Here is a 21,640-nt window from a genome sequence, read left to right as displayed (position 1 = left end):
TTTCTCTTGTATTATAATAATTATTATTATTATTTGTTTTGGTTTTCTTTGTTTTAGGCGTATTGTATATATAATTAATTTTATTCTGTCTAATGGCAATGATGCGCGTGTTGCTTCGAACGTAACCTCGGCACAAAAAATATGTTTACACGTATGCTAAAATTATGAAATAGATTTCCTAATCAATAAATATCCATTTGTTTTTGTTTTATTCCATCCACGACGTGTCAACTTTTCGATTTCGATTTGCGTTGCGTTTATCGCTCGAATTTTCAATATCCGGTTTCCGGTTTCCGGCTAAAAATTCGCCTCCCTTTTGTTTTTGATCTTTCGACATGTTTTGTTTTTGCGGTATTATTGTAAATTTACATAATTTTTATAAAAAGAGAGTAACTTTCGCGGATTCAGATCGGTTTGGTTTGTTGGTTTTTCTTTGTTTTTTTTGTTTCTTTGTTGTAGCTTGTTGCGTAAGCTTCAGGTGTGACATTTTGGTTTTTTTTTCTGTTGTTGTTGTTTTTTGCAGATGATGTTGTTGTTTCACACGTAGATAGTATCAATATCTTGAAGAATATACCATAATAATATATGTTTTTTGTTTGTTTCATTTTCGAATTGATTCGATTTTTTGTTTTGTATTTTGTTTTGTTTATTTAATCTCGCCCCGCCCCTCGTTTATAACAGTGCACTCAGTATAAGTAGATATATTATATGTTTAGCTTTTTTTCAGTATTATATGCTTTTTCATTTAACTTATGCATTTTGTACGGAATTTTCAAACTTAATTTTCTGTTATTAGTATATAGCATGTTTTTTTTTGGATTTTCGCATATCATTCTCGATTATTACCATGTGTTTTTCTATTATTTATCGAAGTGGGTACTCGTATTATTTGTCAAACAGCCAACAAAATGTATAATAATGAAGCTACATTCAAGTCATTACAAAAACTCGGCAATTGGCAAGCATTTTAAAAACCATAATCTGGGGATATATACCATAATTATAATACGGAATGCGATATAAACTAAAACGGAAACGGAAATGGGCTACGCGTGATGAAGGCTAAAAAACAAAAAGCCGCAACGGTACACTTTTTTTTTTTTTTTAGGATTTTAGGCGAAACAAGAGTGAGAGGGCTTTAGGGGTTAAAGGTTTAAGAAAATGGATTCATTGGGAGATTTTTAAGGGAGATACACACAAACATCTAAACAGGGTTGCTGATCATTTATATTTCGATATACAATATATTGAAAAAGCTCTTGTAAAAGCGTGCGCAAAAAATAAACACTTAATTTGTTTCTTTGGACTTTAAGGCAACGCTTAAACTGGTCCCCATAATGTACACAAGTTAATTACTTTACAATTTTTGTCGTTTGCGTTACTTTTTTATAGGTTATGTTTCTTTGGTTTTAGGATAGGTTGCGTTTGAATTCCGTTTTTGGTTTTTTGTTTTTCTTGGGGAAAGGTGATATTGGAACGGTCTAGTGTTGGGAAACTATTTCGGATTTTAATTTGTCATACAACCGGTTGTTTGATGAAAAGTTGCTCGATTCAAATCCGTAGGCCAGTATTTTTGTTATAGAACTGTCATACAACTGCTATAAAACTGTTACACAACTGTTATACTCGGCCTACACAATTTCCAATCAAACAACTGAGTGAAATTAAATGCCAACTAAAATAAATCATATGTATTTATGTGAAAGTTGGGTATGGCAACACAAAATAGTTTGCATTTCGAAAGACAACTAAAAAGGTTATTATACTCATTTTTACTCAAGGGTGATTGTTGTCAATTTCCAATGTTTTGTTAAATTTTGAACGAATCTTGCTGTTTTTTAGATAGTACAGTATACATTTTTTCATTTCGTTTTTGGTGGGTAAATGTGGATGTGAGTTTAGAACAAGTTCCGCATTTGTATTTGATTTAAAACGGATAGCTAGAAGTCAGGCAGTGTGTGAAAGCATGTACTTTTTGTATAACAGTTTTCTAATCGTGTCGGAGAGAGTAAGTCAGCGAGAAGAGATGTTCTGTCTGTGTTGTGTGCGTGTGTGTGTCGGTGCGAAATTTTTTTTAGTTATTGTCATAAAACCAAAAAGCGAATTTTTTCCCAAAAGTATTCGTTTTCAATTCACCTCCTACGATTACAGCAATTTCGAAGCAAAAGCAAAGCATTTACGGGTATGTGTCTGTGAATTCTATATATATATATACACGAGTATATATCCAATATATATATATGTGTACATATGTATTCTGGTGAGTGAGTGTGTGTGTGTGTATGGGGGAGGTATGTTTTTGTGCATGTGGTTTTCATGTGATTTTGAGAGTGTACTATATGGGTGTGTATGTGCGCAATGGAACCTCACATATACTTTCGTTTGCTGTCGGTGTGTTCCCAACTGATCGTTTCGATCTTTATCATTATCGTAATCGGTTATCGGTTATTGGTTATTGGTTATCGTTTCAACAGAACAGCGACGAAAAGGCATTGCTAGTAATCGAAAATCAAGAAAGGAACTCAAGAAATTAAATGCATTAAAAGCTGTTCCAAACAAAGCTTAGCTTGGCATAACTGGGGCGCAACTGAATGTGAACACACTATATTTTTCAATTTACTTTTAAATTGTTTTGTTTTTTTTTTTTTTTTGTTGCTGGTTGCTGGTATCGATTTTCGGCTATCGGTTATCAAATTTTGTCTTATTTTCTGCTAGGCTCTTAACTCGAATAACGGCTGATACGAAAAGGAAAAGCGAATGCGAAGGCTCTGAAAAGTATGCTACGCTCTGAAGCAGTCGGGCTAAAACTTTGTTTGAATTCAATTCAGTATCAATATAGTATGTATTTTAAATTATTTATTTTATAATTACGTGTAATATATATTCGTTTCGTTTTTAATTCGCCTTGATTATTATTTTGTGTAATTTGAATTTGGTCGCGACCTTGGTTGCGACAAAAAAGAACTATGAGAAAATAGAGAGCACATTGAAAACTCAAAACTTGTTCAAATTGTTCACTCGTTTTCGGTTCTCTATTTGCTTTTCTGTTTTTTTTTTTCTTGTGCTAAGCACACACTCTTATTCTGCTGTTTTTTTTTTCTATTCTTTCTCTTTTTTTATTCATTTTGTTTCTCAACTTAACGCTTGAACTTGGTTCTGTTTTTCACACTCGAACTTATTCACTTCCACATACTTGGGTATTGTTTTAACACTTTAACGTCTTTCTTCTACTTGCTTCTTTAATTGTTTTTAATTTTTTGCTTTTGTTTTTCATCATAATCGATTTTGTTATTGCTCGAATTCAAATTGGAATTGCTAAGATTACCGTTATTTGATTATATATTTGTTTTAACATGGTGTTCGCTCGGTTCGTTCCACATCCTTTTCGGCTCCATGCGCCCCCACTTCAAGGATTTGTTTGGTATTCTGGTGTGTTCTTGGCTTCGAATGAAACATAACCTCAAATCGAGATTACATAACCTCAAACTTCCTGCATCCATATATTTGAGTGTGTGTCTGTGTGTGAGTGTTTTTATTCGTGACTGTGAAGATGGGTTTAGTGTTAGTGAGAAATGTTTGCTTTGAACTTTCTTGCTGGCCTAATGGGATCGCTTATCGCTTAAATCGAAACTGCAAACGAAATAATCGATATCACAAAAGTATCGATCGCTTCGGAAATAGCTCTGTCCTGCCTATTACTCTCTGCTTCTTTCTTACATTTTTGTTGTTTCCTGTGTGCTGGTGTGTAGGTGTGTGTGTGAGTCATCGGGTGAAACTACTATCATTTCTCTTATGTTTCTCTCATATATGTATGTTGTATATATTTTTTTCTGTAATTCGTATTGCTTTTAATGGCAGTTCAGGCGGTTGTTCTTGTTCGTCTTTTTGGTTTTGAATTAAATATTTTGTTTTCTGTTTTCTTGGTGTTTATCGGGCCCGTTTGTTTTGATTTTGTCCCATTTCTTTCTCTGGGGTTTTAACTAGTTAGTTGGATAAATGTTAAATACAAACTATGCAAATTGGTGTTCTCGTCTCATTAAGAATTAGTTATTAAAATTCATCTTGTTTATTTGTTTTATTTTTATTTTTTACTGTGAGAATGTTGTTAGGGATTGTTGTGGTTTTTGTGATTTTTGCTTCTGCTTCTCCTTACCTTTACCATTATTGGTGTATTACTTTCAGCTGTTATTTAGTAGCACTTTAGGTTTTGGTAAGTTAGTTAATTAAATCAAGCGAGTTGCTGTTGTTGTTGTCCTACTACTGGCAAATACAATTTTTAGAGCTTGTTCATTTGTTTTTGTTTTTTCTTAACTTTTTTTGTGGATTTAATATTGTTAATGTTTTTTATTATTTTCATTTTGATGTTTATCGCCTGTGAGTGTAACCATCTTGGCTCATTAACATCTTGTTTGGAAAATTCTTAAAAGAAAACCCCATGCTGGGCGCCAATTTTCAAAAAATACTTTATATATACCAGAAATTTGTGATTTATTTTCTAAAAATTTGTAATTATCTTTAGAAAACAAATTCAAAGACTTCTAGCTTTTCAATTTAAAATGTTAATGTGCCAGATTATAATTGGTATGTCTGTTTTATTTATTGAGGTGTGGGTTTATGTGTGTGTATGTATGTGTAAGTGGATGTGTTTCTTTTTTCCTGCATAGGCCAATAATTTTTGTTGGAAAAACGCCTAGCTGCTTAAAAGATTTCTTGTAATATTTGTCTGTTTTAGCTTAAATATGATTGTTGTTGGTTGCTGACTCGTTAACAGAATAATGCGGGTAAGTAAATTAGGTTTCTATTCTTGTTTGTTGTTGTGGTATTGTTGATTTGGTTTTTGTGGTTTTTTGTTTGTTTGTATGTGGTACTTTTCATTATATAGCAGAAAATTATGCTTGTTGTTCTCCTTGTTGTTGTAGTTGTTGTTGTTGTTGTTGTTAACTACTGGGGACTTGGCTGCCCCAGCTAATTGCAACGTGCAACATCATCGTACTTCATGCTAATACTCGCGTGCATCTTGGAGGGGGGGGCGAGGCCTGGCTCAGACATCCGCCGTGCGCGACGTGATGCTCGGCGATCGCGAGTGGATGACCACCTTGTGGCCGTTCTTAGTCACGAACCCGTCGCTCTCCACGAGCACGGCCGTTTGTCGTCCGGCACTGCCCGCACCGGGGCTACCAGCTCCTCCGCTCCCCGGACTTCCCGCCGCAGCCGCCGTCGTTCCCGCTTCACCTGGACTATTTACATGGTTCTCCTCGGCGGCGTCTGCATCTCCTCCTCCATCGGGGGTCTCCTTTGTTGGATCCGCTGGATCATCTGTGGCTGGTTCGGCATCACCAGCACCAGAACCAGTACCATCTCCACCATCACCTTGGTCCAGTTCGGTATCGTCGCCGCCACCACCGCCACCGGAACCGCCCTCGCCGCGCGCTTTGTGCTTTCGCCAAGCGTGCTGGATGAGACGGGCACAGTACTCCTCCCGTTGGCGCCAGAGGGTCGAGGATACGGGCTCGTAGCCCTCCGTATCCGGCCGTGCCGCTATCTCACCAATCTCGCCCGTCTCCTCGATCGGATTACCCTTGCGCGCAAAGAAGTCTTTGGTTAGGGCATCCAGGATATCCACACAGTACATGAGATCGCCGCGACATATGGGTATATCCATCGATATGATCTTATACTTATTCGGCTTATGGATCTGCAACGGTGGCTCCAGCACGTCCAAAAATTCGGACAACTGATCGTAGCGTATGTATTGAGTGCCCTCTGGATCGAATTGCTGCCAGATCTCGTAATACATATCGTAGTCGTCGTCGGTCAGACCCTCCTGTACGTCCTCGGTGGCCTGACTATAGTTCTCGAGAATGACAGCAATGTACATATTAATAACTATCAAAAAGCTTATAACTAGGTATGAGAGGAGAAACGTTATTCCAACGGTCGCTGAACCACAATTGCCCGGATAGCCTTTGTCGTTGTCGGGTGGATCGCATGCTTCCTCATTGATAATGGCGTCCAGTACACCATCCCAACCGGCTGACGTCGACATCTGCCAGTTATTGGTATTAATTTTGGATTTTGAATATATGGGAATATGGGGATAGGGATATCCATCATTTATGGGAATTGTAGGTTAAGTCGAATTGGGGATGGGATCAAATCGATAAGTTATCGTTTGGCATTGGCATGTGTCCGATCGGTTGGGTATGGTTTAGATGCATCGATAGGTATAGGTACAGATCGATATTTATCGATGCATGTCGTAAGTCGTTAGTACGGAATATGGGTTATTTGTTTCGTATTATGGTTTGTCCGTAGATAGTACAAGTGTGTGTGTGTTTGAGTGTGTGTGTGTGTGGGCGGTGGGAGAGAGAGAGAGAAGTTTAAGACAGAAGATACAATAACAAAGAGAGTCATCATTAGTCAAATTTATCGGCACCGGATCGCTGGTTAAAGCAAACTAGTATTTATGGCATACGGTAGGTGGTTAGTTAGTACAGTTACGGCTATAGTTAGTAGTTATACATTGAGTGTGTATTAGGTAACATTTTGGCTAATTACTGGCTAACGGCTACGGCTGCTTTGATTAAATGCTTTGATTCAGACTCCCCGCAGACAGCGGGGTGGAAGCTTAAAAGCCAGCTAATTAATGACCTTGGCCCCGGTCGAAGGGGGCGCTATCAAGGCCCTAAGGAGGACTTTAAATGAAGGGGAGACCCTAGTTTCTCCCAAAAACTATGGGAATCAAAGCGGTAAGCGTGGCAAGCGTTTCGTAAATCTCTCTCAATGAGAAAGTCACTTAAGTCAAGATTTCAATAGTATTAGGATAGTTAAGCGAATGCGACAGTAAAGTTAGAAAATAGAAGTTATTTATAAACAGTTAGAGAGTAAGTAAGATGGATAGATTATAGAGAGAGAGAGAGATAGGTGGAGGTTGAAAGTATAGAGATAGTGGGAAGTGAGAGCTGGGGGTTAGTGTTCCCGGGATCATAAGATCCAATCTACATATTTTCAGGTTGCCTTTCATTATTTTTTTTTTTGCTTTAAGGGTTGGGTTCGTTGTTTTTTCTTTTAATTTTTTTGCGGGAACAGGGGGTGTCTTGAGGAAACTCAACATTTTATTTGGTGTTTGTTGAAAGAGCTGAATTAGATTTGTTTTTTGTACAATTTACTAAAATTATGCATATACAGATAAGCAGATACATTGGGTTCGAATCGATTTCAAAAACAAAAAACAAGCGCTTAGGAAAAAATAAACATCAAAGCTGATTTATACGACTGGCAATAGCTTTTATTTTATTTTTTTTTTTAGCAATTGGCTAATGCCATTTTGGGCAAAAATAATCGAAAAATAAATCTTTTATTCACAAAACATAAAAGTTAAGGATAACCAATAGGCAAACAGTTAGACAGAGAGAGGTACAGAGAGAGAAAGTAATCGATTAAAAATAAATCGTAGTTTAATCAAAAAATCGCACTAATTTAGCTTTTACCAACAACTACCGCAGCTTCAATCAACATTGTGATGTTGCCACGGAAAACTGAATAGAGGAATTAAGGAAAAAAAATACCGTAAAACAAATACCGCAATCGATCGGCGGCATAACTCCAGCGATAGAGAGCCGTCGATAGATGATCGATAGATTTTTATTGATTTTTTAAGGTTAACTAGATTTCAGTGCGTTTGTGGCAACATCACCCAACGACAACAACAATAGACAACATAAACCGTCAACGGAATTGTGGCTGGGCCTCTTACCTGAAAGAGCAGGATCATGCTCTGGCCGAAGGTCTTGAAGTTGTAGACATCGTTGATGCCGCTCTTCTCCTTCACGTGCATGAAAAAGGACATGCCGAAGATGGCGAAGATGAACATGACCAGGAACAGCAGCAGGCAGATGTTGAACAGGGCGGGCAGGGACATGGCCAGCGCGAATAGCAGTGTCCTGATGCCCTTGGCTCCTTTCACCAACCGAAGTACACGGCCCACTTTGGCCACTCGAACCACACGGAGCAGTGTTGGCGACACGAAGTATTTCTCGATTATATCGCTAAGTACAAGACCTGCGATCGCAGCAGCATTTATTTAGGACAAAAAATCGATTGAGTTTCGCAGTTGAGATCACAAAATCTGAGAGGATTAATGGGGGATTGGGATGTTCTTTTTGGGGGGGACGGGACAAAAACTCTCAACATAGCTGAAATATGGAAAGTATTAAGGTTGTTCGCTCCTCCATCTTCTCCAACAAAAAAAAATAACGACGTCGGTCGACACTCATATACATTTACAAACGGACACTCACACAAACTCAAATCAAGATTACAAACACACTGATAAACTCAAAGCAATGGTAGTAGGTACAGTTGAAACAAAACATTTTACAATAGATATGGTACAGTTGACACAGTAGAACTGAAAACAGGCGATGAATACGGAAACGGAAATCAAAAATCGTCCAAGATAATAATATACAATCATAGTTTACACACATTTACAGTTACAACATACATATACAGTCAAAGTACAGTTACGGGTTAGCAGTACAAGTACAGTTAACGCAAAAGGTTTTAAACAAGTTTACAGCTGGCTTAAATATGTAGCTGCGAAAAGAAACTAAAAATGATTATAAGAGGATAAGAGTAATAAGTATATGAAATAAATATGAAAGTAAATAAGGCAGAAATGTAATGTAACCTTAAATATTTTACAGTTAAAACGGTAAACACTGAACAGTTAACAGAGTAAGAGTAAGCAGCATCGCTCGGTAGTCGTATATCCTTTGGGCCTTTTTTTTGCAGCAGCAGCTGGCGCAGGAGCAGGAGCAGGCGATTGGCTCTGGCGTTCATTTTTATCATTTTTTATTATTAAACATTTTTTTCCATTTTCATTCTTTTGTTTTTTGAAGCAGCAACAGCGAAAGTAGCATTAAACCAAAAAATCGATTCAAATTCGATAAGAAACAACCGAAGAAATTGAAATTTTTTGTGTAGTTTCTTATTTTTTTTTTTTTTTGTAGTTGGGGGGTTACGTATTCTTTTAGCGATAATCCGCAGCATATTTTTAAAGTGCCAAATACTATAACACTGCAAAGTTCGTTCGCTGTCCTGAGAATCAAACTGTTCATTGGTTCGAAAAGATTTTCATAAGATAATATCCTATATAGTATATATTTTTGATGGCTCTAGCAATGGCATGAGCGGAGGGAACTGGGTGGAACGATGGCGAACGAACTAGTTGCAGGACTTTTTTGGGGGAATTATTAAAGCTATTAGTAGTTAAAAAAATATTTAAAAAGTGAAAGCTTCTTAACAAAACAACATAGAGAGAGAGAAAGTAAGAGTGGTTTAAAAGGGGTATTATAAACATATGTTATATATAGGGTTGGGGTTAAAGTCCCGCTCTAGGGAATGGTCTGGGAACCATTGGGGGTCTCTAGATTATACACGTTTATATGCTTTTTACTACGTTCATAGTAAAGTACATAATCTCCATCGTAGATTGGACCAAAACCATTAAGAAGATTCAGGCTGTCTGCCATGGTATTACCAATTCTATTCGATTTCAAAATTTTGAAATTAATTATTTAAGGGGCCAAATTTTTAGGCGGAACCCTCCGGCTAGGAGACTACACACTAAAGGATATAAATCTGGTTGCGGATCAGAATATATATATATTCGTGTTTTTGGCCTTTGGGTCCTTTTCGGTCCGATCCAGTTCAACGGTCTTGCAGGATGCTGTGCGCTAAGACAGTCCGCATGGCCGTTGTCCTGGCTGGAGCCCCGCCCTTGAATTTCAGGAAGTATCTCTGTGGGACCTCTGTGGGAGCCCAGGAATTTTGGTTACCAGGCAGTAGCCGGACAGAGTTATGCAACCGACAATCGCACAGAGAGTCTTGTGGAATGCCCATTGACACCTAACTCTGATTGAATCTTGTGTGATTGATTTGAAATCTTCGTATTTCGTTTCACTTTCATTTTCATATTTCATTTTCATTTAAATCGTAATTCTTATGCTTTTTTTTTTTCTGTGCAAGCCATTTAAATGTTTAAAGTGTAAAAGTGTGTGAATGTAAAGTGTGAGTTTTTAGCATTTATTTTTATAAATTTGTTCATTGTTATTCTTTTGTTGTTATTTTGTTATTTGCATAAATTTTTGCATTTACAAAAGCTTTGCCTTATTTTTTGTTTTATACTTTATAAATATTTTTTTGGTTTTTTTTTCTGTGTTTTTGAAGCGTGTATTAATATATTCGTCTATAAGGATATCACTCTGCGTCTGCCGCAACATCGAAGGCAAATAAGTAAGCAAACTTTAAGGCGCTCAAAATATTGAAAGCTAGGTATTTTTTTTTTATGGGGGAGGTTCTTGAAAAAGTGCTTTTGGAGAACAAGTATTAGCACGTGTTGGGTCTCTGGCGAGTATTAAACATATCACATAAAAGGAAGCATTAAGCAACATTTAAGTTTTGCAGCTCTTAAATAGTAAAGTAAACTTTTACTTGAAGCTTCTCGCACACAAAACTATAGAAGTTTGATTTAAAATTCAAAACGAAAATAACTTGTACATTTTTAAGGAAAGAAAACACAATACGGTTCGGTTTGTTTAGGTTCCGTTTTTTCACTGGCTTGGAGGTGGTTTTCTGGTTTTGGTTTTTCGATTTGGAGTTTGGAGTTTTTGGTTTTGGATTTGGAAGTTGGGAAATTGGAGGTTTGGGGGATTGTTCGTCGACTTTTCGCTAGACAAAATATTTTTTTGGGCGCAATTCGAATTGGGGCAACACTTTTGATAGCAACAACACTAAATGGTAGCATTCTTTTTAGGGCTCGATTGCTCGAAATCGAGTTAAAAAGAAAGCTCTTTGTTGCATCGGTCAATGTAGTAAAGCATATTTTAAGCCATCTTTTGTATAGTTTTGGTTTTCAGTTTTCTGTTTACTGGTGCTCCTAAGTATCTAGTTCCAATTCCCACATATTTTTTTTTTTGGTTTTCAGCTCATCCATTTGTTCTGTTTTTTCTTCATTTTGTGCTTACGTATGCGCAATTAGCAGGCTCTTAATATTTGTTGTATTTAACTTTAAGATATGACATTAAATTAAACGAAAAACGGCCGAAAAAAGAACGTAATTTTGAGCCAAAAAGTTGATCATTAAGCTTAAATAAGAACATATATATACTTTGGACAAACTTCAATTGAAGACTGCCAATGTTAGTAAGTTTTTCGTAAATTCAAAATAAAAAATATCAAGTTTATGGTCAATTACGAATATTTAGAATTTAACGCCAGCAACAAACGACAACAATTACTTGGGAAAAATACATTAAAATTAACACCAATAGTATTACAACGATTTACGTTTACTTTTATAACTGAGGACAGAAACATAAAAATTCAACATCAATTTACTTATAATTTACATACAAGATTTTAACAACAACAACAATAATCGACTGCTCGTTAGTACAGTTTGCGGTATAACAGTTGTATAACAGTATGATATTTTATAATTAGTATTATTATTAGTCATAAAAGCATAAATAAGAAACTGTGCCACATAGCTTGATCATGTGTATAACAGTTTATAACACACGAATTATAGCAAACTGTACTAATGGCAAAAAATTGTGAAAAGCGAAACTCAAAAACATAACTTGGAATACGTTAAGCACAACAACAGTGAGCAGCTCATACTGTGATATGGAAAAGTGATCTGTATAACAGTATATAACACTGAAGCGATCACTTCATATCCGTATGAGCGCTCGCTATACAACAATTTTTATACACAACAAATTGGTTTTATTTTAGGGGGGACGGGGGAAAGGGGGTTCATAATACATACATATGTATAACAGTTATATATTTGCATTTTTTGCTGGGGATTTTTCGGGGGGATTTCAATACGAATCAACATCGAACAATGGTATTATTACTTATTACGTTTTTATGACAGCAAATTAGCAATAATAATTAGAAAGGATTCTTAACAATACAGAGAGCAAGAGAGAGAGAGAGAGAGAGGAGCGTACTGTGACAAAGACAGACATACTTGTATGTTACATCAGAGAGAGAGAGATGGGAGCAGTGTGAAAGGGAGAGGCATACACACTGGTATACAACTCGAACAAAATAGCAATTTAATTATTTTTTTTTTTGTTTTTTGGAGCTTGGGTGGGTCTTTGGTATTTTGGAAATTGATTTTTTTGCGGTTTACTTACCTAAGATGGATAAAATGACAACTACTACATCAAATAAATTCCATGGCTCAATAAAATAGTGATATCGTAAAGCGAATATTTTTAATAGACATTCGGAACTGAAAATAACTACGAATATCGCATTGAGATAGTCAAGGACCGCGTTGTACGTGTCCGACGCATCGTAACGATCGAGTGTCATGGTGAACATGTTCAGACCAATGAATAACATAATAATTATATCAAATTTCTTGTCGGTTACTATTTCAAAGACTATTGCTTGTGGTCGCCACTGTAATGGTACACAAACATAAAACACACAAATCAAAATAAGGGTTAAATCATAAAGATTTTAAATAAAAGTTTACAAAATATTTGATAATAGTCAGGATTCAATCGTTGGACACCGGCAATAACACATTGGAGAGAAGAGAGAAAAGGAATAGAAGAGTTTTGTATAAGTACAATTATGATTAAGTTTTTCTTTTTTTTATATATATTTTATTTTATAGTAGTATAATAGTTTTCTTAGCTCTGTTGATCGCTTTGATTTTTTATTGATTTACTTTCTTGGTTTATTGGTTTATTTTCACGTTAATACATAGTTCGTAGGTTCGATCTGTGCCAATTGCAAACTTTTTTCCATGACGATATAACCATTCTCTGTGGAGCACCTGCAGTATAACAGTATAACAGTTGGATAAAATTCTTTAACAGTGACACGTTGTGTGCGCTAATATAACATTCATTCATTGCATCAATAATGTTGTAAGTACAGTCACTTCACGAGGCGGCATACCAACAGACAGGGACAGATATAGTTTAATATTTATATATTTAAATGTAGAGAGTTAGAGACAGAGAGAGAAATAGGTAGAGAAACGTGCAGTCGGTCAATGTATCATCGGTTTGTCTCTTTCCATTGTCCGCAGCATGCCTTGCCTGTCACTTTCTATTCATATATCCTGATTGTCCTGATTATTGCATTTTCTTTAAAATTTAGTTTGGCTTTATTCGTTCGGTGACTAACTCTAAACATGCCCAGAGATTAAATAGAGAGACGTGCCAAGATGTATGCTATTTACACATCCAGATTAGAAGTAGGTTATAAAGAAACATGCAGTATTTTGGTTGCCATATCTAAGTTGGAAGTTGCGAGTGTTTAGGTATTTTATTTTAATTTTTTTTTTGGTATATACATATATAGGAGAGATTGTTGTTTTGCATTTGCATTTTGGCATTTTTGGATTTTTTTTTTTTTGGAAATTTTAAATTTGATTGATCGTCCAGCTGATAAATGGCAGACATAAAAATGTTTAAGTACAGACGAACCAAACGGACACAATACTTAAATACAGCCAGTGGAAATTAAGTATTAGAGTGGAGAGAGTAAGTAAAACGGTATGTTGATGTTGCGAAACATCGTTGTTGCACTCGCACTCAGGAGTCGCTCAATGGCACCAGTGGCACTCAATTAAATCGTTATTTAATATATATATTTGAATATATATCTATCTAGCCTGTGCCAGCACCACCGAAGCCATTCCAGAGACTCGACTTGGTGCGTGGCTTCATCTCCTCGTTTCTTAATTTTTTTTTCTTTTCGCATTGTTTCTTTTGTTGTTTCTTGTTTCAAAGATCCATCAATCAACTTGACAAAATATTGCTAGAGAACGGGGCCTTTCAGATACACACATACGTTTGGTATGTATATATATACTCAACGGATTTGCAAGGGTATTTGGTCACGTCAGGTCAGTATAACAGTTTTTCAAATTGAATTTTTTAAATCCAATTTATATTTTGAACAAGATCTGGGATTGGAATGAAATTTAGTTGGTTTTTAAATGTAGTATAACAGTTTTTATAACAGTACATCAGTCTTCGTTTCGGTCGTTATCACTGTTCGGTGTTTATTCAATACGATTTAACATAGAAAAAAGTTTATTATATATACAAAATGTTATATATACAATACAAATACGATTGGCACAGATTAAGCGATCAAAATCTTGAATTTTTTTTCCTTTTTTTTATATATTTTATAATTAATATTCATTTATAATATTAGTTGTTTTCTGTAGAGTCTTTATATAATATAGTATTTTATGGGGCATATTTAAAGAAATTAATTTTTATTGTCATTTTTGACAAACAAAAGTATTCTAGAAGAATATTTTAGGCCCAGTATTATGAGTATTATTATCATTTATTTTTTTTAAATTTGTTTTCATTTATTATTTTATGGGTGTTTATTTTAGATTATCCATTTTTTCAAACTTTAAGTCGATGTTTTTATAATTTTTATTATTTATACATTTATTGTATAGATTTCTTTGTAGTTTGTTGTTGTCTTACCCTTGGTCTTGGAATGGCTTTTAATGGTTTTTTAGAGCCCATCTTTTTCATAGCATTATAGTACTTTTTCTGATCTTCTGTCATGAACATTTCTAATGATCCACCTGCTTTTTTCTTTTGCTCATTAAAATTATCAATGATAACACCAATGAACAGATTGAGTGTGAAAAATGATCCAAATATGATGAAGAATACGAAATATAAATACATGTAGATGTTCGTTTCACGAATTGGCTGCTTATCCACCTGTTATCGATAATTTATTGCGATTGCGATTGGCCAGATGGTTTTCGAGATTTCGATAGCAGCAGGAATCGGTTCGATGTTGAATTTTGTTTGGTATGGCGCATCATTGGTTTTTTGTTTTCGGTACAGTTTTTGATATATTTTATATATATAATTTTTTTTGTTGTGAATGGATCATTTTTAGTGTTGCTCGTGTGTTGTAGTGGTTGTGGAGTAAGAGTGTGACCAGAGTTTTGTTTGAGTGGTGTAACCATATTCGTTGTTGTAAGTGTTGAGTGTTGTTTTCGAGTAGTTGTTGTAGTTGTAGTTGATTTTGTTGTAGTTGATCATACATAAAAAAGAGAAAAAAGTTATAGATAAAAATTGTTTGATTAATAAAAAGTTATAGGTTGGACTTAGTTTGAGAATATTCGACATAGTTAACTAGACATTTACAGTATATATGGTATGGGATTTACTAACTATATTCATTTGCGTCATAGCTTTGATTCAGCATATTTTCATTTAATTTTTTTTTTTTTTTTTGTATATTCTGCTCTATACATTTACTAAGTCTATGGTTTTCAATATTCGTTGGCTATATTGTGGTTGGCAAAGCGCATTGGCATAGCAAAATGGGGTGGGTGATCGATAATTGAAAGTGTGGTACATTACCTCTCGTGAATCGATTGCATCGTTCATGATTTGTATCCAGCCTTTGAAGGTGGCCACTTGGAAAAGGCACAGATACGCGTTACCTACATGATCGAAATTCATTGCTGAATTCACCCACGTGTAGTTCTCGCTCTCGCAGGCATTGCGATTTGGTATAATCTCGTGGCTGAGCTTCGTGCCATTCATGTCCTCGCACTGTCCGTTTATCGATGATTGCCGATCGTTGATTGTCGTTGTTTATCGTCGAGTGGTCATCGAGTTTGGATGAGTTTAGTTGTGTTTTGTATCGAGTTAATTTCGAAAAAATGTATTTAAGTTATGAGGGATTTTATATCACGTATATATATATATATATATATTTGAGAAAAGTATAAAAAATAAATATAGATCTAGAAACGGGTGGGGCATTATATAAAGGATTACTAACTCTAGAGAGTTGCTGACTATTTTTTTTTTTTTAGTTTTTGTGTGTTTGTAAGTGTTTGTGCTAGTTTTTGAGCAGCTAATTAGCTTTGGCCTCGTTACTATTATATTTCAAAAAGCTTTGATTGAATTCAATATAGTTTTCGTCTTCTGTTTCCAGTGCAAACGGCAAAAGTATAAACTAATTCTAGTACTAAGTAGTGTACTTAAAAATCTTATTAGTGCTTTCGCATGGTCGCATACTCGTATAGGTTATATAACAGTCGATAAGCATGCTGTTTTGCCCAAGCTGATTCTGATTTATAATTAATTGCTTTTAGTTCTGATACTGATACTGATACTGAGATACTGGCTGAGTTCTGGTTTGAATTTAATTACAGTCTGCGAAACCGAAGGGTTTCGAATCGTGTTCTTCTTTGAAACTCAACTATTTACGAAAAATAGATGCAAAGATACGCATTGGATTTGAAATTGAAGTTACTGATCGATTCAAATTATTCGGATAAATGCTAATTATAGAATGCTGCTTGGAATTGTTATTATTTCTAGCCACTTTGAAGGCAAAACGAGTTCAAAACGATATAGGGTTTGTATTCATTTTACCTACAAGCTTAGTGGCCTGTTTTATTATGTTTCGGTTTTTGGTTTCAGTTTTTTTTTGGGTTTAGTTTCAGTTTTTCTTTTTTGGTTTTCTGTTTTTGTTTTTTGGTTGAGGTTTAATTTGAAACATTTGGCACGTACCTTAAAATATTTTCCAGCAAAAAGCTGTACACCCATTATGGCAAAAATTAGCCAAAATATTAGACACACCAATAGCACATTGAAGATGGACGGTATAGCTTGTACCAGCGCATTAACGACGACCTGAATTTTATTGGTTTTGGTTTTGGTATTTGTTTTTGGTATTTGTTGTGGTTTCAGATTTGGTGGATCGATTAATCATTCGATCGATCGATAACAGATTGGGTCGTCGTTGGCAACGTCGATGATGAGTTGAGTTATTTTGGGAGTTAGTTGATAGTTCGATGAATTGGTTGGTTGGTTATTTTATATATATTTTTTTTTTTGGTTTTTTGTAGTGTATGGGTGATGCGAGGCAAGGCGAGGCGAGGGCGGGGTAGAGGGGATAGAATATAATACAATAAATGCAGAGAGATATTTAGTCAGTTAGGAATATATTTATATATTTATAGATTATGGTTAATAGTTAGTCAAGTTGATATCAGACTTATACATAAATGTGGATGTACAGATGGATGTGTACGTGAATGGTATATATTTCTTGTGAAAATGCTAGATGGTAAGCCTAAATCAAAATAATAGCAAAACTTAGTCAGTGTCATTCATTCTTGATATACTAGTGTTGCTAGTTAGTCATTTACAATTATTGAATGCTATTATTTTGTTTTTTTTTTTTAGTTGCAGAATAATGAAATGTGAAATGAGGTTAGTTTTGAGTTATTATGTATTTGCCAACACTGTACTTGCAGGCAGCGTGCGTCGCTCAACACTGAGCCAAGCGTAAGCAGCAAAGTGCACTTTACAACACTACATGGATAACGATAACATAAAATAGCAAGCAATCATCATGAGCAAATCGAATTAATTCAAGTCGGGCTAAAATTTAACTTAAACTACAGACTAAGTATGACTCCGATCTAAATGAGTATGCTTTAAATACGATTTAAGATAAAATTGGTAAAGTTGGTGTAGGTACAGATAAATCGATGATTATCGATGTTCTAGGTCTAATTTTGATCGATTTCTACAGTGCTGGGGCAGGCATTAAGATTCGAGTCGGTTCGATTAAAGCTAAAGCGAATTTTCTTAGTTTTGGTTTACGTTCAGATTAGCCAATTGTTCTAAGAGGTGGATGTAAAGACAGAGAGAGAGATAGATATAATAGAAAGAGAGAGAGATAGCAAGAGCGAGCGAGAGCGAGCAAAGACGCAACTTGTGTGTAAGAGAGAGAGAGAGAGAAGGCAAGGCAAAACGTTGTCTAAATATGATTAACGATATAAGGATTAACGATTAACGATAGATCTAAATTTAAGTCTAGTACTTGGAGTGTGGTTATTAGTGTTCGGCAGATCGATGAGAGAGAAATTTGTTGATTGATTGATTAAAAGTAATTAATATTTGGGTGGCATATCATCTAATCGAAATACAAGATACTGATACGGATACGGATACGGATGCAACAAATCAAATCAACTGCTGATCCAAAAGTTAAAACTGTTTAAAATCTACATTTTTGAACTTGACTAAATACACAAAATATTGGATTGTTTCTGGATTTGAATGAGTTGTGTTTTGAGAAATAGGATTTAATAAAAAAAACACAGCGTATTTATTCATTGTAACATAATTGTGATGTTTTAGCTGATATACTGATATTGATATTGATACTGATACTGATTGATGAATTTGTATTGTTTTGTTTGATTGTTGTATTTGAATATTGAATCTGATACTTGATACTGATACTGATATTGATTTTGAGTTGGATTTTGATTTTTGATTTTTGATTTTTGGATTTTAAGGAGTATGTATGGAAAGTACGTACCCTCATGCCCTGCATACGGGACATGGCACGTAGTGGTCTCAGTGCTCTTAACGTTCGCATAGTCTTGAAGGCTTGAATACCACCAGCTCCAACAAGTGAAGCAACGAAGTTGATAAGCGATACCTAGTTTCGATATAGTTCGAATAGTGCCAAGTTTAACATATATAGGATAGACATAATTTTATTTTTTAAATAAAGCAAAAGTTTTTCTTTTTTTTTTGTGGTCTGTTGTCTGTCTGTCTAACTGAAAGATGATGTTTAAATAGCCTTAAAGATGCTCTCTTGCCACAAAAAAAAAACACGGGGTACGAGTTTCGGGGGGGTCAGAGTTTGGAGTTCGGAGAACTTACTTGCATATATGTAAAAGGTAATACTGCGCTGAACTGACTTAGGCGAGAACAAGGGGGTTTTCTTATAGGATAGCCTAGTGTACGATAGTTGATACATTTCGTATATACGTATGTAGTTTTGTACGATATATATATAGTAAGTAGTAAGTTCGATATATATTGAGTATGTCTTCTTGCAAATACATAGATGGTTAAACACTTAAAGACGTAGGACACATACACACAAAACAGGTTAAACACATATGCATAAATTACTCAAATACTGATGGGTTTTATATATTTTTGGTTTTAGTTTCGGTTGGTTTTGGATTTTTGGTTCAATGTGTGTGTATTTTGGAAGTAGTTTCGGTTCAATCCAAGGGGGCTGCTGGGTGTTTATGGAGAACACGACACAGTTATGGAGAAAGACTGATACAAAGACTGACTTCTGAAGTTCAAAAGGCTAGTACAAGCTCTGTCTAAGGGGAATTCACAAATATAAATCCTAATAATCGCACCACCAGCCGCACTGCCCTCCACAATGGACAAACTGGGCATGCATACGCCTTTTCGGATCAGTTACGATTATTGATGATATCACTAATATTTACATTACATTTCGAGAAAGGAATCGATAGGTGGAGAGGAGTAGTAGTCTGGAGAGTCTGGCCTATGCAGGAACCTTGATTTGTCCATTGTGCAGTCGTGCGACCTCATCACTAGGTTCTCATGGAAAATGGCTTTCGGCTTTTTCGGGTTTTTCGTATTTGATCTGTCTCTATGTTGACACATTTTTGCTCAAACTTTGCTGCCGGACTCGATTGGTTATTGTGGAGTTTAAAGAGTACGTATCTTTTGGGTTTATATTGATATGTGAGTCTGAAAGTTGAAAGTATAGCCCAGACGAAGCGACATCAGTTGGTGTGAGACGCGACGCGAATGGGAGCGTCGATTTGCGGCTTGCTTTTAAGTAAAACACTGCCACCACTGCGTATGAGCGATTTTTTGTTTCATACTCGATACATCGAGCTGTCGACTGACTTCTGGTATTGATTTCTGGTTTCTGATTGTACTGATTTTTGTGGTTGAATATACACAAGTATATATACATATACGAGTAAACGATATATCGATATATATTCTATACACTAACGACTCATCGTCGTGAAGTTGAATTTGCTTTTTAAATAAATTTTTTGTGCAGTTTGTGGTGGCCCCATAATATTCGCTTGTTTTACTTATAAGTTCGGTTATATATTTTGAATATTATTTGGTTATTGTACACCTGTACAGATATAAATAGATAGATATTTTGTTTCAGTGCCGCTAAGATTCGTGGGTGTGAGGAGGGCTTTAAGGGGGGGAGGCCGTTTCCGGTTCCGGTTCATATTCGTAGTGTTCTGGAGATGTTCTGGAAATGGGGGCGGGGGCTGTTCGCTAAGGTTGTTACGGGGAGCTACAGAATCTATGGCTAGTTATTGAACCAAACTACTTATACACAGGTTTTAAGGTTTGTATTACACTTTGTATAACTTTGATTTTATAACAGTTCTTACAGCAGTTCTGTGTGACATGTGATCTTAGCTCTATGTTATACTCTAAAGCAGATACGTATGAGGTATAATGTACAATACAACTTTATAATTATAACTATCCTATTTGTCGATCGATGATCCTAATTGGTATAACACTAGTATAACAGATAAGCTGAAGCTCGCGACGGCAATGCCTACGAAGCGTTCGTTATACATGGTTTTGGATTATTATTATGTAATTTTAATTAACTTTTTGTTACAACTAGGATACAACAGGATAGATAAAGGGACAATAATTATATATGTATAAGGTATAAGGTATATAGGATAATACATCAACATTTACAGGCAGCGGAGAATGTACAGTACTGGCCGGGTATAACAGTTAATTGCAAGGCGCGCTGACCTGGCCTGGGCGCTTCGATTCGATAATTTGTAGCGTATAACACACACGCACACATACACGCACACGCCCATACAATATGTATATTGCGGTATAACAGAAAATCGAGTCACAATGTAAAATGCAAATGATTCTGGAACAGTCATACACACAGAATCGCAGATACAGAGGTTGGTTGGAGAGGTGGTGTGGATAGGTTTTTGGGGGTATAACAGTTAAGCGCTCTGCCACATACTTGCAAAACTTTTCTCTTATAACAGTTAGTATAACACTTAAATTTATGGAAGATAGGCCACTTTAATGGCTGATTAGGCTAAGCTTCTGAAGTGGGAGTTGAAAGTTTGTACAACAGTTAGTATAACAGTATAACAGTTGTTTGCTTTGTGATCATTTCTGAATGTTTAAGATTTTGAAGCCTTAGAAGAAGAAAGTTAATTTCTTATGTGAAGCCACAACATAGAACGGATATCGAATTGGATTTCACACACACACACACATACACATACACTTATTGTATCTCACTCACACACACAACAGAGAAGGCAAGGTTAAACACACACAACGAGATAGAGAAACAGTTAGATTAACAGTTAGTTGAGCAGTTAGAGAGAGAGATACAGAGAGAGAGAGATAGAAAGATGGAAGACAGAGTGTTGGGCGCTACTTACTTTCATCCCCTCCCAGCGCGAAACGGCCCGCAACGGTCGCAGGGCTCTCAAGGTTCGCATCGAACGGAAGGCGGGCACATCGTCCGCCCCGGACCAGACCGCGGCCAAATTAATTAGCGACAGCTAGATGAGGTTTGTTTTAGAGGTTTAGCTCGATAATACATACATACATACATAAAACTTAAAGGCACACCACGGTAATGGTAACTCGAGTAAGCAGGATTTAAGCTATACATGTTAAGTATTGTATGTGACTATATCTAG

At 35.7% G+C, this 21,640-nt stretch overlaps 1 protein-coding gene across 50 annotated transcripts in view; it reads right to left on the bottom strand.

Annotated features, from left to right (window-relative positions):
• Positions 1-1,631: 1,631 nt before the first annotated feature.
• The window catches only part of para (sodium voltage-gated channel paralytic), a 61,046-nt gene continuing 41,037 nt past the window's right edge, over positions 1,632-21,640 (bottom strand). For 38 of the 50 annotated variants that reach the window (XM_070279145.1, XM_070279215.1, XM_070279149.1 and 35 more), the window contains 7 exons: positions 18,442-18,564; positions 16,617-16,739; positions 15,453-15,647; positions 14,553-14,798; positions 12,216-12,486; positions 7,757-8,061; positions 1,632-6,046 (listed from right to left, as the gene is read on the bottom strand). In XM_070279145.1, the coding sequence (XP_070135246.1) occupies positions 5,042-6,046; positions 7,757-8,061; positions 12,216-12,486; positions 14,553-14,798; positions 15,453-15,647; positions 16,617-16,739; positions 18,442-18,564 (2,268 nt within the window). In that variant the 3' untranslated portion in view covers positions 1,632-5,041. Of the gene's footprint in view, positions 6,047-7,756; positions 8,062-12,215; positions 12,487-14,552; positions 14,799-15,452; positions 15,648-16,616; positions 16,740-18,441; positions 18,565-21,376; positions 21,500-21,640 lie in introns of all 50 variants that reach the window. The other 12 variants (XM_070279148.1, XM_070279223.1, XM_070279187.1 and 9 more) reach the window with 2 other exon arrangements.

The sequence above is a fragment of the Drosophila bipectinata genome, chromosome XL, assembly GCF_030179905.1.
Source record: "Drosophila bipectinata strain 14024-0381.07 chromosome XL, DbipHiC1v2, whole genome shotgun sequence".
In the NCBI taxonomy this organism is placed as follows: Eukaryota; Metazoa; Arthropoda; class Insecta; order Diptera; family Drosophilidae; genus Drosophila; species Drosophila bipectinata.
This window is presented reverse-complemented; position numbering and strand designations above follow the sequence as displayed.